The sequence below is a fragment of the Pelophylax lessonae genome (assembly GCF_965119305.1).
Source record: "Pelophylax lessonae genome assembly, chromosome: 10".
NCBI classification, from domain to species: domain Eukaryota; kingdom Metazoa; phylum Chordata; class Amphibia; order Anura; family Ranidae; genus Pelophylax; species Pelophylax lessonae.
Window position 1 is genome coordinate 171,252,506 of NC_138777.1, and position 18,932 is coordinate 171,271,437.

At 43.2% G+C, this 18,932-nt stretch overlaps 1 protein-coding gene across 1 annotated transcript in view; it reads right to left on the reverse strand.

Annotated features, from left to right (window-relative positions):
* The window catches only part of PLCB3 (phospholipase C beta 3), a 347,318-nt gene that overhangs the window by 65,730 nt on the left and 262,656 nt on the right, over positions 1 to 18,932 (reverse strand). The window contains exon 26 of the mRNA XM_082270020.1: positions 8,372 to 8,407. Within this exon, the coding sequence (XP_082126146.1) occupies positions 8,372 to 8,407 (36 nt within the window). The remainder of the gene's footprint in view (positions 1 to 8,371; positions 8,408 to 18,932) is intronic.

Consider the following 18,932-nt stretch of genomic DNA (forward strand, 5'->3'; position numbering starts at 1 on the left):
TTTGTTCACTGTACCCCACAAAGATTGTGTTCACTGCACTCCAAAAGGATTGTCTTCACTGCACCCCACAAAGATTGTGTTCACTGTACCCCACAAAGGTTTTGTTCACTGCACCCCACAAAGATTGTGTTCACTGTACCCCACAAAGGTTTTGTTCACTGCACCCCACAAGGATTGTCTTCACTGCACCCCACAAGGATTGTCTTCACTGCACCCCACAAGGATTGTCTTCACTGCACCCCACAAGGATTGTCTTCACTGCACCCCACAAAGATTGTGTTCACTGTACCCCACAAAGGTTTTGTTCACTACACCCCACAAAGATTGTGTTCACTGTACCCCACAAAGATTTTGTTCACTGCACTCCAAAAGGATTGTCTTCACTGCACCCCACAAAGATTGTGTTCACTGTACCCCACAAAGGTTTTGTTCACTGCACCCCACAAAGATTGTGTTCACTGTACCCCACAAAGGTTTTGTTCACTGCACCCCACAAAGATTGTGTTCACTGTACCCCACAAAGATTGTGTTCACTGTACCCCACACCCACAAAGGTTTTGTTCACTGCACCCCACAAAGATTGTGTTCACTGTACCCCACAAAGGTTGTGTTCACTGCACCCCACAAAGATTGTGTTCACTGCACCCCACAAAGATTGTGTTCACTGCACCCCACAAAGATTGTGTTCACTGTACCCCACAAAGGTTTTGTTCACTGCACCCCACAAAGATTGTGTTCACTGTACCCCACAAAGATTGTGTTCACTGTACCCCACAAAGGTTTTGTTCACTGCACCCCACAAAGATTGTGTTCACTGTACCCCACAAAGGTTGTGTTCACTGCACCCCACAAAGGTTTTGTTCACTGCACCCCACAAAGATTGTGTTCACTGCACCCCACAAAGATTGTGTTCACTGTACCCCACAAAGATTGTGTTCACTGCACCCCACAAAGATTGTGTTCACTGTACCCCACAAAGATTGTGTTCACTGCACTCCAAAAGGATTGTCTTCACTGCACCCCACAAAGATTGTGTTCACTGTACCCCACAAAGGTTTTGTTCACTGCACCCCACAAAGATTGTGTTCACTGTACCCCACAAAGGTTTTGTTCACTACACCCCACAAAGATTGTGTTCACTGTACCCCCCAAAGATTTTGTTCACTGCACCCCACAAGGATTGTCTTCACTGCACCCCACAAGGATTGTCTTCACTGCACCCCACAAGGATTGTCTTCACTGCACCCCAAAAAGATTGTGTTCACTGTACCCCACAAAGGTTTTGTTCACTGCACCCCACAAAGATTGTGTTCACTGTACCCCACAAAGATTTTGTTCACTGCACTCCAAAAGGATTGTCTTCACTGCACTCCAAAAGGATTGTCTTCACTGCACCCCACAAAGATTGTGTTCACTGTACCCCACAAAGGTTTTGTTCACTGCACCCCACAAAGATTGTGTTCACTGTACCCCACAAAGGTTTTGTTCACTGTACCCCACAAAGGTTTTGTTCACTGCACCCCACAAAGATTGTGTTCACTGTACCCCACAAAGGTTTTGTTCACTGCACCCCACAAAGATTGTGTTCACTGTACCCCACACCCACAAAGGTTTTGTTCACTGCACCCCACAAAGATTGTGTTCACTGTACCCCACAAAGGTTGTGTTCACTGCACCCCACAAAGGTTTTGTTCACTGCACCCCACAAAGATTGTGTTCACTGCACCCCACAAAGATTGTGTTCACTGTACCCCACAAAGGTTTTGTTCACTGCACCCCACAAAGATTGTGTTCACTGTACCCCACAAAGATTGTGTTCACTGTACCCCACAAAGGTTTTGTTCACTGCACCCCACAAAGATTGTGTTCACTGTACCCCACAAAGGTTGTGTTCACTGCACCCCACAAAGGTTTTGTTCACTGCACCCCACAAAGATTGTGTTCACTGCACCCCACAAAGATTGTGTTCACTGTACCCCACAAAGGTTTTGTTCACTGCACCCCACAAAGATTGTGTTCACTGCACTCCAAAAGGATTGTCTTCACTGCACCCCACAAAGATTGTGTTCACTGTACCCCACAAAGGTTTTGTTCACTGCACCCCACAAAGATTGTGTTCACTGTACCCCACAAAGGTTTTGTTCACTGCACCCCACAAAGATTGTGTTCACTGTACCCCCCAAAGATTTTGTTCACTGCACCCCACAAGGATTGTCTTCACTGCACCCCACAAGGATTGTCTTCACTGCACCCCACAAAGATTGTGTTCACTGCACCCCACAAAGGTTTTGTTCACTGCACCCCACAAAGATTGTGTTCACTGTACCCCCCCAAAGATTTTGTTCACTGCACCCCACAAGGATTGTCTTCACTGCACCCCACAAGGATTGTCTTCACTGCACCCCACAAAGATTGTGTTCACTGTACCCCCACAAAGGTTTTGTTCACTGCACCCCACAAAGATTTTGTTCACTGCACTCCAAAAGGATTGTGTTCACTGCACCCCAAAAAGATTGTGTTCACTGCAGCCCACACACAGAAAAATGGATGTGGATCACTGACACCTGCCTATCTCCTATCCCACACCACACAGCAATATCGATTGTAGTTTGTAGAACACACTTTCCCTAAAATTCAGCAGACTCTGTCCCTAACAGGATTGAGAAGAGATCGTAGATCAGGAGAACTAAGTGCAGACCCCACCCCACACAGCAATATCGATTGTAGTTTGTAGAACACACTGACCCTATAATTCAGCAGACTCTATCCCTAAAATGCCTACAACTCGCCCTGCCTAAACACTCCGACCTGTCCCTCAATTCTATCCGGACACAAATGTTTTTTTCCTGCCTATCTTTCCCTAATCAGCAGCCAGCACGTTGATGTGTGCTCTGTCCCTGATCTAAGCAGCATAATGACGCCGCTGCGGCTGCCTCGAACTTATAAAGACTTGGTCACATGCTTCAGACGGCCAATCACAGCTACTGAGACATTTGCAGGCATGGCTGGGATGGCTTATGGCACACCAGTTAAACGATTGTTGATTGGCTGTTGAAAGCCCGCCATGAAAAGAGCGCCAAAGCATGCAAAACCCGGAAATAAAACGACCGAACACGGATTTTTACCCGAATATACAGTAAAGTGTCCGTGTTCGTGTTCGGGTAACAAAAATCCAATTATTCGGTACGAACACGAATAATACAGTCCGTGTTCGCTCAACACTAGTCACTTTACATTCACATTTACCAATGTTTGTAGATATCGCAATATTTATTTTTTGATCTGTATTTTTACACTGCACAGTCTTTTGTGCTATCCGTGTTATATATAGATTCTTATACAGTACTGAGGTACTGGTTATCTCATGCCCTTTCTATTCTTATCACATTAATAGCTTCACACCATATATACATTTTTGATTTTACTTTATTAGCCAAGGGTTTTGCTAAGTTGGTGTTGGGCGACTGTTAGTGCGTTTATTTTTTTTTTATTTGATTCACCATCAGTGACAGCGAGGGAGCCTTCAGTATTTAATGTACAGAGGAAGCCTGCAATCTGCCTTGATCGTTCAGGAAAGATCCTATAAGCGTGTATGATCTTTCAATATTTGAAGGTAATGGTGTTCTGGTAAGCAGTATATGTTAATTATGTGCTATCCTGTTCGAGGTGTTCTGAGCAACCAAAATTCTTGCACTGGGTGAATGGGAGTTAATGTTTGGATCCTTGGAGCTCATCTATGTTTGATCACAGTTTTGCACACAAAATAATTGCGCAAAAGTTGTATTTGGACTGTTTTCACTTTTCACAGACACTGTATTTTCTGTTGCTCTAGATTATTATTATTTTTTTTTTGTTGTTCACTATAGATATAATATTGTGGTATTATACTTTAGCGCTGCACTAACGTTGGTTTATTAATAAACAGAGGACCAGATGGCAACCTAAGCCAGGCCCAAAAATGTCCAGGAAACTCCCACTGATCTGGTGGAATGGGTGTGTAAAAAGCACGTGAGGTCATCAGATTTCTTATCTATTGAGCAATGGTGGACTTGGAAGCAGGTTGTCCCTTGCAAGGTCCTAAAGACAGGACAAATAGGGAATCTGTCTTCCTGATTGAAGCTGTTGCTTTGAGGTAGACTCCTTTGGCTCTAACAACATCCAGGCAAAAAAAAAAAAAATGGAGAGAACATTTCCTTTTGATGCTTTGGAGCATAGCATAAGGATTGTAGGACTATGTGTATTGTAGGACTTTTCCACTGGGGTGGAAGAGACCGACACCATCTACCAGGAAGAAAGGATGGTCTTGGGCGTAAAGGAGGAGAGGAGATCCAATTTAATGAAGGAAAAGTCCTTTCCAGATTTGATCTATTAAATATCATTTACACCTAATGATTCCTTATCAATGATTACAGCTGGACATTTCCACAAATACGGGGGAGAAATAAGACTCCAAATCAATGAGAGCGCAATTCAGGGGAATTCACAATTCCCGCAGCTTTCATACGGTTGAACCTGTGAGCCCTGTATCATCGGAAGAAGGATCGGTCTTTGCCCCTACACATTCGGCCATATCGGATCTCTGTAATGGGGGTCATTTTTATTCGGTAAAAGGCGGTGTGATTAGTGTGCTTGGTGGCAGTTCTCCGGGCCTGCGGTTTTCCACATTTTCTTCTTTTTTGAAGTGGACACTGAAGGACTGCTTTGTCCAGTTGTAATTTGGGACTTTATACACAGGACTAGAGCCGCATTATTATTATTATCTCCGTAAGACTACATTGCCTTTGTAAAGGATGAGGAACATCTCCTTAGAAGAGGGAGCCTTCAACTCTGATAGAAATGACACCCACTAAAAAGGCCACTTTGGAAGAGAGGTAATCTAAGAAGATATCCCTTAGTTGTTCGAAAAGGTGGTTTCTGCAGGGCAGAAAGAACCAAGCAAAGATCCCAAAGGAGGCACAGGGTGCTTTGCAAGGGGGTGCTAATGTGAGATACTTCTTGAATAAAGGTTTTAACAAACAGAGTGAAGCCAGAGGTTTTTGAAAAAGAACAGACAAGGCTGAAACCTGTCTTTTCAGAGTGCTTAAAGCCAAGTTTTGGTCAAGACCTGATTGTAGGAAGGCCAGAATATGAGGCAGGTATTAATCTCTGGGATTGAAATGTCTGTGTTTACATCAGGCAAAGAAGGATTTCCAGGTGCAATGGTAAAGCTTTTCTTGCTTTTAGAAAGGTTGGAATGACAGATTCAGAGATCACGTGACCTTCAATAGATATTCCATTTAAGCCAGAAACTGTGAAGCAGAATGGAACAGAGGGCCCTGAGACAAAAAGTCTAGACTGTTGGGAAGAGGCCAGGAGTCATCTCTTAGAAGTCCAAGTATGTCTGTGTACCAGGTTCTTTGGGGCCATTCTGGTGCAATGAGAATAACCGTCATTCTCTAGCATCTTGGATGTCTACAGATGTCGGTATTCCTCTTGTTTCACAGGGTTCCATGAGGAATTCTAGAATTTGGAGGTATTTTGTTGAAGGCTCCGTATTGGGCTTTGGTTCTGTTACCAGGTATAAATAGAAGCCTTTCAGACTGAGACGAGAGATGGTTCAGGGCATTCTTCAAATGTGTTTGTCCTTGGGCAGTTTTTGGTTGATTTGAGAGCAGAATGCGGCAAGGGGCTAGTGTTTTAAACTCTTTTTTGGTATTATGAACTGGTCACATGCCTCCCCAAAAAGAAGTCTGCCATGAAGGAGCATGTGTGAGGCACTTTTAACAAGCAGCTTCAGCTGTCCAGGCTTTCAGCCATAAGATTCTGCGCATGTGAATGGGGATTAGAGCTGTTCCAGAATTTTGACCCATTAAACATTCTAGGGCATTCACACAAAAAAAAACAGACCAGAGAGTAACTGCTGTAAGTGCCCTCCTAAAGCACAGTTCCTTGAAAACAGGAACATGTTGGTTGTTGGTTGTGCTAGTCCAGGTTTCTGCAGTTTGACATACTGAAATTACAGAGAACTGGATGCAGGGATGGGCCTGCAAGAATAAAGACAACCTTTAAGAGCATCTCACATGTTCTATTGCAGAATCTTTAAATTAAAAGGAACATCTTTAATTGGCACAGTGCGATGTTTAAGACTGAGACGGTAGGATCGGCTACAAAAACAGACCATTTTTTAGTAAACCTTTTGTCCACTAAAGTTTGGAAAAGATTTTTGCAGTAAAAATCTCTACTGGAGTAATCCAATCATCATAGATTGCCCATTCTATTTGTTCGTGACAGGAGAATGTCTTTATAGATTTTGCAGGTCTCTTTGTAACCAAAAGGGCTAGGTGAAAAAAGTTCTTCAATGTCAAGGTTTTTAGGCACAGCAGCAATATTAACAGTATGGGGGGAGAAAAATCTACTGCCTATATATCTGCATCATTCCCTTCTGAGACAGCCGCACAATTCGACTCAAAACCGCTAGAAACCATGGAGCTGAAGAAGGTGTGGTGTTTTGTAGCCCTGGACTAAGATGACTGGACTGTAAAATGTAAAATGGCTTTTAGAACGTCCTAGGAATTGAGGCAGATGCAGAAAATGTTGCATTTCTTAGGTAGGCTGGTTGTTGTGTACCAGAAATAGAACTAGAATTGAATGCAGAGCAGTGTAAAAATAGGTTCCTGCTCCAGTGCAACGAAAGCATTGAAAGTCTTGTGCAAACATGAATTTTTGCAGTGGCTTTCTTTTACCTGGTCTCCACTGTAGCTATAGGTGAGGGTATTCCCCTGTGAGGTACTCACAAGGTTCCCCTGTGAGTAGGGTGCGGAATATAAGGGTAAGTGTGTCCGGAAGTAGTATGCAGCAACCTGGGTATAAACTGTCCCATAGCGAAGTCATCATAGCAAAAGGTTGGGAGAAAGAGCCTGAGTAACTTATAAGGGCTCTAGGAGGAATAAGCAGTAAAGTGTGCAACCTGAAGTTTTGCATTGCCTCAGGTCTTCAGGGTCTGGGTTTTATAAGGATGAACCATGGCCCTGGACCTCTATTGCACCCTGCGGCTGACTACTCACACTGCACAAGGAGCCAAGGTGACTGCCCGTGCAGGATTCAGTGCCTAAAGCAACATGCCATTCAAACAGTGTAAGGGCTGGGACTCAGGGTAAGGCTCCAAGGTTTTACCAAGGTTGCGCCAATCCTGGAGCAAAGCTTCTTTTGTAGTATAAGACAGTGGAGGATATAGCTGAAAAGTTGATGGAAGAATACAAAAATAAAATAAACATGTTAAGCTAAGAATGACTTCTCTGCAAAGGGAGACGAGATCCTTCACCTTTGGACATTTGCATAAAACTGAGGACTCACAGGTACTGTTAGGGGTTGGGGGTTATTAAAGAGGCACCCAGAGGGGAGTGTCTTCGAAAGCTTTGCCAGTGTTTAATCACCTGAAGGTGGGGACCTATAGCCTAGGGTCTCTGAGCTCTTTGCTTGTGTCCTGTACTGTGCGATTAAGATATGTAAGTGCTATTTAACAGCATAAAATAAATTGTTGAACAAGCATCAATGGGCAGCACCATTTCTAAGAGCTTATCTTAGCAGAGATTATATCAGATAAAGACTGAGGCTTTAAAAACTTTATGCACTCCCATAGAAGTTAATAAGCTGAGGGCTGCAAAATCACTTAAGGCCCCTTTCACACAGCCATTCCGATCAGGTCCATTTTCAGGCGGACCTGATCGGAAGATCCATGCAGCCCTATGGACAAGCAGGTGTAAACAGACTTGTATCCATTTACACCTGCCTACCACCCAGGTCCGTTCCAATCACAGATCCCATGCTGGTCTGAGCAGACGCCACGCCATGTGAAAAGGGCTTAACAAAAGAATGCCTGTGAATAACTGGAAAGAAAGTATTCATTTCATACAGCTTTTCCCTTTAAATTAATAAACTGCTGCTTTAGAAAGGACTTACTACTATCATGTAAACTCATGAGTTCTTTGGAGTCGAAATTTTGATTTATTATGGAACTGAAGTTTGATACTTCAAACTCTGTTCTCCCTTAGAAATTAACGAGCTGAGGGCTGAAAATGTTCTCTTAGAGGTTAATGAGCTGTGTGCTGTAAAATCAGTGAACAGCCCCATCCATGAAGTGCAATTTTAACTCTTTCCTCTTTAATATTATAACTCTGCTATGCTGATAAAGGATTGAAATACAGACTGTTTCTTTCCAGGCAAAATAAAAATTGTGACATGTCAATCGCTATGAAATTATTATTTTTTTTTTATGAAATTGTTATTTTACTCCGTGGAAGACACAGCATGTGCACACAAATCCCACAAATACATAAAAAAATATATAAATATTATTAAATACAAAAAAAATAAAAATAAAATATGCAATTACCTGTAAGTACACTAGCTATGAGGTCATCCCGGTGAGCTATAGAAGAAAGAGGATAAAAATGCATGAATAAACATTCACTATAGAAAACAGTCAGAACATATAGCCCAAACTCTTAAAATATCGTAGAAGCAGAATGTAAAAAAAAAAAAATGCACTGAATAGCTATCGGGCCAAAATTTCATATACAGTATATAGCCAATACAAGATGAAGGACCATAAAAACGCATATACTATATGGCCAAAACAGTATATATACTTTATAGCTAAAACTCTGTGGACAAATAGCAATCACAAATACTATATGACCAAAAGTATGTAGACTTCTCCCACCAAGGATTGTTATAAGGTGTTTTCAGTAAAGGCTGATATATTCTTATCAATAGGAGTGACTTTATATACAGTACCTTGGAAAAGTATTCATACCCCTTGACATTTTCCACATTTTGTCATGTTACAACCAAAAATTTAAATGTATTTTATTGAGATTTTATGTGATAGACCAGCACATAATTGTGAAGTGGAAGAAAAATGGTTTTCAACATTTTTTGCAAATAAGTGCCGGTTCAAACATATGCGATGTCAGAAATCGCATGTGATTTGCACCCCACTGCTATGCAAATCACATGCGATGTATGTGCATTTCAAATTCAGCCATACAGATTGTATGGCTGCATTTGCATCGAATTCGGATGGAAGTCGCACAAGACCCTTTTTTAGGTCTGCACCAGAATCATCGGATCGCATGGGTGTTCACATCTATGCAATCCGATTCATATCCGAATTGACAGTTCGCACTGCGATATGCGAAATGATCTGGCGGTGTCGTTAACTTTGTATTGACACCCCCAGGGATTCCCATATGGCAGTGTGAACTGCCTGCGAGTCGAGTGCGATGAACCGGCAGTGGATTCGCAGGGTTCCTGCATCGCATATGTGTGAACCGGCACTAAATATCTGAAAAGTATGGCATGCATTTGTATTCAGACCCCCTAAGTCAAGAGTTTGTAGAACTACCTTTCCCTGCAATTACAGCTGCAAGTCTTTTTGGGTATTTCTCTGCCAGCTTTGCACATCTAGAGAGTAACATTTTTGCCCAATCTTCTTTGCAAAATAGCTCAAGCTCTGTCAGACTGAATGGAGAACGTCTATGAATAGCAAATTTCAAGTTTTGCCACAGATTGTCAATTGGATTTAGGTCTGGACTTTGACTGGGCCATTCTAACACATGAACATGCTTGGATCTAATCCATTCCATTGTAGCTCTGGCTGTATGTTTAGGGTTGTTGTCCTGCTGGAAGATTAACCTCCTCCCAAGTCTTAAGTGTTCTGCAGACTAACAGGTTTTCTAAGGGTTCTCTGTATTTGGCTCCATCCATTTTCCCATCAATTCTGACCAGCTTCCCTGTTCCTGCTGGAGAAAAGCATCCCCACAATGCTGCCACCGCCATGTTTCACAGTGGGATGGTGTGTTTAGGGTGATGAACAGTGTTAGTTTTCCGCCACATATAGTGTTTTGCTTTTGGGCCAAAAAAATAGATTTTTGTACTTAAAACGGAAAATCCATTTCTCTGAGTTCATTGACGGACACAGCGTTCCATAAATTATAAATACTGGGTTTTATTGTGTGGAAATCATTTGTAATAAAAATATTACTTCAACAGCGCATACCTAATGTCAAGGGGAATGGGAAATTCCCGTGTTAAGTGGTGCGTGAATGTGAAAATATATTAATGGTGACGCTTTCTAGGGGTTTTGTTGCCAATAGCCCTGAGAGGTAGATATTTATTACAGCCTGTGCTGTGGTATAGGGGATTTTTAATGCCACCTATATGCTACCTGTTTGTTATTTATTATGTACATGTGCTCTGTAAAATTTTAACTTAAACGTGCACCCAATAAAAACGTATGTGCATAAAGTGCTTCAGCTGTGCTGGTTACAATTATAACAAATAAATTGTTATGTACATTTCATAAATAAATATAAACTGTGCACACATTAAAATCACTTATATGTGCTATAACTGATGTGAGAGTATACTTTCATAAATAAGAAAAAAATCTTATGAATATGCTATGCTGGTGGGTTAAGAAAAGTGCTCAGTGCCAAGAAAAGTTGTCCATGTATTCCAAGGAAATGATATTGGTCCGAATGAATAGTTCAAACTTCAGTATTAATTATGGAGTTCAAAACCAAAAAGTGCTTAAGTGATAACACCCTCTGTGCTCCTGTGTGTGAGGTAGGCAATTCAAACTCACCAGATGTTGTTGACCCCCAGTACCGTACGGCAAGTGGGTCAAATGGGCTTTTGTGGTGAGTATCCAGCGGGGTCCCAGCCGTCCGTGCTCGGGTGGTCCTGGATCCTGTTGGTGGTTATGAAAAAAAATCGCACTCCTCATGGTGTAGTATTTTAAAAAATGTATTTTATTTAGGTATAAAAAATTCCATAAAAGTTCCAAATATACTTAAAAAAGCGTTGGTGGTACAGTATAGCAATTACCGGTGGATTACCACAAAAAGCCTTGGTGTTAGGAAGCCCGGCGGGACGCCTGTGATGGTTCGCCCGCTCTCTGCACGGAGCTTCCGGGTGTACCTCGGCTTGCGTTCCACGTACCACAGCGAAAACGAGGCTACTTGCGGTTCAGCTTGACGCGTTTCGTCAAAGTGTGACGTCTTCTTTCGCTGTGGTACGTGGAACGCAAGCCGAGGTACACCCAGAAGCTCCGTGCAGAGAGCGGGCGAACCGTCACAGGCGTCCCGCCGGGCTTCCTAACACCAAGGCTTTTTGTGGTAGTCCACCGGTAATTGCTATACTGTACCACCAACGCTTTTTTAAGTATATTTGGAACTTCTATGGAATTTTTTATACCTAAATAAAATCATTTTTTTTAAATACTACACCATGAGGAGTGGGATTTTTTCATAACCACCAACAGGATCCAGGACCACCTGAGCACGGACGGCTGGGACCCTGCTGGATACTCACCACAAAAGCCCATTTGACCCACTTGCCGTACGGTACTGGGGGTCAACAACATCTGGTGAGTTTGAATTGCCTACCTCACACACAGGAGCACAGAGGGTGTTATCACTTAAGCACTTTTTGGTTTTGAACTCCACAATTAATACTGAAGTTTGAACTACAGTTTCAGACCAATATCATTTCCTTGGAATACATGGACAACTTTTCTTGTCACTGAGCACTTTTCTTAACCTACCAGCATATTCATAAGATTTTTTTCTTATTTATGAAAGTATACTCTCACATCAGTTATAGCACATATAAGTGATTTTAATGTGTGCACAGTTTATATTTATTTATGAAATGTACATGACAATTTATTTGTAATAATTGTAACCAGCACAGCTGAAGCACTTTATGCACATACGTTTTTATTGGGTGCACGTTTAAGTTAAAATTTTACAGAGCACATGCACATTATATGTACATAATAAATAACAAACAGGTAGCATATAGGTGGCATTAAAAATCCCCTATACCACAGCACAGGCTGTAATAAATATCTACCTCTCAGGGCTATTGGCAACAAAACCCCTAGAAAGCGTCACCATTAATATATTTTCACATTCACGCACCACTTAACACGGGAATTTCCCATTCCCCTTGACATTAGGTATGCGCTGTTGAAGTAATATTTTTATTACAAATTATTTCCATATCTGTTACCTAACAAGGTTTTTCACAGCAGCTACCCTCCTCCTTCTTTAACCACACATTGGCGCAAGTGTTTTTTCTATTCCCATACACTGGGTTTTATTGCCTCCTCCAGAAGTAGGACTAGGCAGAACAAAAAACACCTGGCTACGCCCATGGGCCATCATCAGATTGGTATATAGCTCCCTCTCTGCTCTAGGTAATCAGCTTAGTAGCAAGTAGTATTAGCAGTATTAGAAGTATCAGAACTCCATAGAGGGGTGGGTGCTGTGTCCGTCGATGAACTCCGAGAAATCAATTTTATGGTAAGTACAAAAATCCCATTTTCTCCTTTCGTTAATCAACGGACACAGCGCTAAATAAATCAAAACTACTGGGATGTCTAAAAGCAGTACCAAAAGAAAAATAAGGGTTGGGGAAAATAACCCAAGGCTAAACATAAGAGCCCTTAACCAGGACAAAGGAGCCTTAATCGGGGGTCACAGGACCCCCTGTCTGAAAAATAAAAGTTTAAAGAAAAACCCCACTTTAAGAGGGAATAGCCCTCCTAAACAACAGCCTGCAAAACTTTGCGGCCAAAAGAAGCACCTGCAGATGCCAAAGTACAGTATCTACCTTATAGAATTTTGTGAAGGTATGCACCGACAACCAAGTGGCTTCCTTGCAAACTTGCAATATTGATGCCTGATAAAGGAAGGCCCAAGAAGCACTCAGCGCTTGAGTAGAATGTGCTGTGACAGGGAAAGGGGGAACCTGACCTGTAATGGAATTGTCCTGAGTCACCATCTGTATGTGCCATCTGGAGATGGTAGACGAAGAAGCGGCCAGCCCTTTTCTTGGTCCGTCCATAACCAGAAAAAGAGAGCGTCTGACCTCCGAAAGGACTCCGTAGCTGCTAGACACACCCGATTTGCACGAACCACATCCAAGGTATGCAAAGCAAATTCCTTGGGATACAAAGAAGGCAGCACAATGTCCTCATTCAATTAGAAGTCAGAGACAATTTTCTACAGGAATGATGGACAGGGACAAAGAACCACTTTATTCCTATGGACCACTAAATAGGAACTGCAACCGGATAATTCCGATACCCTGCGGGCTGAGGTAATAGCCACCAAAAATGTCACCTTAAGGTAGGCAAGGAAATCTCCCGAATATATTCTCAAATGGCGGTTTCTGGAGAACTGAAAGTACTAAATTGAAATCCCAAGGCGGCAAGAGAGACTGTATAGGTGCAGCCATATGTCGAACACCCTGAATGAAGGTAAGAACTAAAGAGTGCATGGCTAGGGTTTACAGAAAGAAGATTGCCAGGGCAGACACCTGGCCCTTGATGGTACTCAGGGCCAACTTCTGATCAATGCTCTGTTGAAGAAAGGTTAAGATCCGAGTCACAGAAAAGGATCGAGAATGAGCGGCAATTGTCTCACACCAATAATTGTACACTTTCCACGTACAATGGTATATCTTGCTGGAAGAGGACTTCCTCGCCTTCAACATAGTAGGGATCACTGATCCAGACAGACCTCTATTCTTCAGTACCTGGCTTTCAATAGCTAAGCCATTAAAACCAGCGACTGTAGAGCAGGATGGTAGATCAGCCTTTGGGAAAACTGGTTTTCTCTGATAGGAAGCCCTCAAGGCACGTTTATTGCCACCAGACTGATTGGAGGATCCTCGCCCAGGAATTGCGGAAGAAGCCTAAGCAGAGGATGATACTGGCCTTACCGTGGCCCTTGGACGTCTGCGGTGTCTGCCAGAGGAACCCGTGATTTCGCCACGAACCTTAGTATTCTCCTGTGGATCTGAACCTGCTAAAGGAGCTGCATGTAGGACTCCATTTTTTAAAGTTTCACGCACTGCAGAGATAAGTGCATCTACTTTTTAATCCGCTGCTGCGACCATGGAGAAATCATCCTCATTATCGCATGGATCTGGTCGTGTGATATTAAGCCCCCCTGGATGGGCCGCGTCCATGGCAGCATCAGGCTCAGAATCAGATGATACAGACGGAGAAGAGAAAGGTGGGGGGACGCTTCCTCCTGGGCCTTTGCCCACACACCACTTCCACCCGGGACACTAAGGACTGCAGGACCACCGTCAGTGCAGCCATGGGTAGCCGGGTTGTTCCGAGGGACCTGCCACCTTCATGAGGGGGTCAGTGGGGGACATGTGACCCTGAGGCTCCATAAGGAAAGGAAGACCTTGCAGTACAAAAATTATCTTTTGACACCACTAAAGGATCCCCCCAAGGCTCAGGGTACCTATCAGCAGAGAGAGAGATAACAGGGACCCCCAAGGCTTCGGTCATTTCCAGTGTCTCCTGGACTAAGAGAAAATGGCCCCTGTGATATACCCACACTGCAAACAGTAGGTCGTGTACCTAGGGGTCTCCTACACTGGGACCCCTCCAGACTACCAGGGCAGGACACACTATCCCAGGACCCTTACAGAGTAGGGATAGTGGAGGAGACCCCAGGGGTCTCCGCTGCATCCTCTGCCCTGAGACCCCCACCAGACGGCAGGTCCAGACAGGGGGGGGAAAGGGAGTGGGGGGGAAGCCTGGCTCACTGAGGAATTTTTAAGGATGAGAGGACGGAACCTGCAGGCAGGTCCAACTATCACTAGAGGTTACCCGCGTCAACCCCAAAAAAAACATTAAAAGGGAGAGGGGGGACTGTACTTACTCTTCCATGGTGCGGGTAACGCTCCAAAAAGAATTCTTGCAAACGAAGTAGGGGAGCTGTCGGTCAAGGGACCGCTGTAACTCAGCCTCAAGCCCGGTCGTATGCGACCCTGCGAGACGTTTAACTCACGAGGGCCAGCCTCTGTCCGTGAGGCTATGCCGCGATCGACCTAGAGCGTAGCTGCAGTCTGCACCCGCTCGCTGGCTGGGCTGGGGGGACCACTGGATATAGATTATCCAGCATGTCGCCCAGCTTAGCAGTTGATTGTAGATCTCCCGAGAGAAAAAAAAAACAAAAAAAGATGTTTGAAGGGAGAGAAAAACTACTAGGACCAGAGATCCCAGCCGGAAGCCTAGGTCCTTACTCCTGACTAGACAGATTAAAACTGATTACCTAGAGAAGAGAGGGGGTTATATACCAAGCGGAGGATGGCCCATATGGGCGTAGCCAGGTGTTTTTTGTTCTTCCCAGTCCTATCCCTGGAGGAGGTAATATAACCCAATAGTTATGATTTATGGCGCGCTGTGTCCGTTGACGAACAAAGAGAAAGTTCAAATTTGGTCTCATCTCACCAGAGCACCTTCTTCCACGTTTGCGGCGTCCCCCACATGGCTTCTCGCAAACTGAAAAAGGGACTTCTTTTGGCTTTCAACAATGGCTTTCTTCTTGCCACTCTTTCATAAAGGCCAGATTTGTTGAGTGCACAACGAATAGTTGTCCTGTGGACAGATTCTCCCACCTGAGCTGTGTATCTCTGCAACTCCCCCAGAGTTACCATGGGCCTCTTGGCTGCTTCTCTGATGCTCTCCTTACCCGGCCTGTCAGTTTAGGTGGACAGCCATGTCTTGGTAGGTTTGCAGTTGAGTCATACTCTTTCCATTTTCAGATGATGGATTGAACACTGCTCCGGGAGATGTTCAAAGCTTGGGATATTTTATTTTATTACCTAACCCTGCTTTAAGCTTCTCCACAACTTTATCCCGGACCTGTCTGGTGTGTTCCTTGAGGGCTTCACAGAACAGCTTTATTTATACGGAGATGAAATTACACACAGGTGGACCCCATTTACTAATGAAATGACTTCTGAAGGCAATTGGTTATACTAGATTTTAATTAGGGGAATTATCAGAGTAAAGGGGGCGGAATACAAATGCACGACACACTTTTCAGATATTTGTAAAAAATATGAAAACCATTTATCAATTTTCCTTCCACTTTACAATCATGTGCCACTTTGTGTTGGTCTATCACAAAAAATCCCAATAAAATGCATTTACGTTTTTGGTTGTAACATGACAAAATGTGGAAAATTTCAAGGGGTAGGAATACTTTTTTAAGGCACTGTATGAGGGGATGCCAACATCTCAAATTCTAATGTTCAAACTCAAAGCAATATTTAGGACTTTTAGGAACTCCAGAATGAAAAAAGGTATACAAAATCAATATATGTTTATTATTAAAAGGTTTTTTTGGAGGTAAAACCTTCTTCACCAGAGCCAAAAACACTCACTTGATGAGAGATTTTAATTCACGTTTGTGAGTATTATTCTTGTTGATCTCAAATAAATGCTATGGGATAATGCACTAGGCTGGTGCGCCCTCGTTTGTTCTATGTAGTGGCTTCAGAACATCCCCAGTCCTTTAGGGCAGCAAGGCTTGAAGCATTCCCCAGCGACAAGGTGTCTTCTTTTACACCTGTACCAGGCTACCATACTTATGTGCAGGAGACCTTCTTTCATTGTAGATTTACTAAAACTGCTGCACTCAGAATCGGGTGCAGCAGTGCATGGTAGTCATCCAGCTTCTAGCTTCAGCTTGTTCAGTTAAACTTTGTCAATAAACCCTGGAAGCTGATTGGATTATTTGCAGTATTGCACCAGATTTTACACAGTTTTAGTAAATAACCACTAAAACTGTGGTTTATAATTCTTTGAGAGTGCACAATACTAGTATTTCATATATGCAATAGTGTGATAGGTTTTATTTGATATAATTTCGTGGTAAAACAATATAAGGATCTTTACAGAGCACATTTTTATTTAATTATGTAGTGAATTTATTATCACAGGGTAAGACACTAAAAAGTACTTTATATTTGCAAATGTTTAAAAAAAAGAAAATACCCAAATGTTATAAATCTATTGACTCTTGTGTGGTGCTTTATACTAAGTTGCTCTGAACCTCAACACAGTTGCTAAGCTAAGACAATAAAATGAAAATCTAAATCCAATGAAGTATGTAGGAATGCCCAATCTCACAAGATGATATTCATGCACTGTGCAGAATCACCTTCTGGCTAAATTTGGGGTATTCAGCATTCCCTGGAATCTTGCTGGAAGGATGGCGACGTAGACAACTGCAGTACAGCAGGCAGGGTAGGGTGAGATAAGGTAAGTATATGCGGTTACTAAAAATGTTTCCCCACCAGGTTTGCTTTTTGATTTTTTTTTTTTTTTAATCAAACCGGTTCTTTATTGATAAGAAGAAGAAATTACAAAGGAACAAACAGATAAACAAGTAGCCATGAGAATATAACAAGTCATATGGGTTCAAAGGTAGTGAAAATACAAAACGGTATATGCATTATGGTCACTAAACAGACAGAAGGTGCATCGTTGCAGTATAGGTAATGCCCGGGGGCAAATATAGCATAGAAAGACAAAGCAGCATATTAATCGGGGAGGTAAACTTGGACTCAAGAGCACATCTCTGAAGCCTGCAGCCATCTGTCCCAGATCTTATTGAATTTGGCAGGACATCCGCGAAGAGCATAGATCAACTTTTTATAGGGCAACGTATTGTTGACCTCCCGAATCCTGTCACGGAAAGTGGGGGGTCTGTCTCGCATCCACTGTCGTGCTATCACTTTCCTAGCCAGGAACAAGGTCTCATGTAAGAACATGGTAGTAAATTTATCCATACTAGTGTCTGGGAATATCCCCAGTAGGAATGGCTTGGGGAACAGTGAGAGCGGGGAGCCCATAGTGTCGTGTAGAAATTTGACAACCTGCGCCCAATAGCCCTGAAGTTCCGGGCAGCTCCACAGTAAATGATAAAAGGATCCCCGGTTGCTTTTTGATTTTACTGTTAATAGGCAGACCTTGCTTTTGGTTTAGGATATGGAAGCACTGAAATTCTGCATTCGCACAGTCTACCAAGGTTTGGGTGAACCATAAAAAAAAAAAAAAAAGACTTAAAATTGCACAAAATCTTACCGAAAGGTATATGTCCATTCTAATGCTAGTGATACAAGCATCAAAATTACTGTTTGCAAACTGTTTAAATGGAAGAATTAGTGTCTTTCTGAAACCAATTGTGCTGAGCAGTTTATCAATCTTTATCAGGCCCAGATTGGCTAATCGGGGGCACAGGGAGAATTCCCGGTGGGCTGGTCGGTTTTTTTGGCCGCAAGGGCCGTTGTCATGGCCAGGAACGTCACAAGGGGGGTGCGGGGCGGACCGCACCAGGGTGTCCACCGGGGAGAGGGTGACACCACTCTGCCTGAGGCAGGAGCCCAAGCTCCCGATCCGCTTCTCTTTATCTATGCGTGCAGGCCGGCATCGCAATGCCGCTGCACCGCATAGTGTGATGACGTGAAGGAGAACTGGTGAAGGACTTCTCCCCTCACCTGCTCCTCCTCTCATCCTGAGCCTCCCCTCCCTGCCCTTTGCGCTCCCTGGCCTGACATGTTCACGCGGGCGGAGGCGGAGCAAGTCACGGTGACGGCATTGCTAGGGTGAGGCGAGTAAGTGAGTTGAGGTGAAAATAGTGCAATTAAACTTAAGGTGCCCAGACAGATATAAGGTGCTTCTTTTGATTTGTGCTGCCTGTTAAATAGTCCGTAGCTTCAGTATGTTTATTTATCAGATGCTGTGCTTGTCTCAGCAATCAGTTTATTCATGCTTAGTGTCAGTGTGAATTTGCTATCCTCCTCCTCTGTGTGCAAGGACCACTCCCCAGACAGATTCGGGCAAGCAAGGACCCCCTGCGTTTTGAGAACACTGAATTGGAAATTATGATATTTTTTGAAAAATACAATGAATTACAAGGCTGTAGAGAACAGTGCGCCATTGCAAACTTATATTCTGAGGTTTTAATTACATTATTTTAATACAGTCCGTCATGAACTAAAGTGGGCCGGTCTAAGGCATGAAACTCCAGGGCTGAAAATGAGTCCCACTCCGGCCCTGATCTTGATCA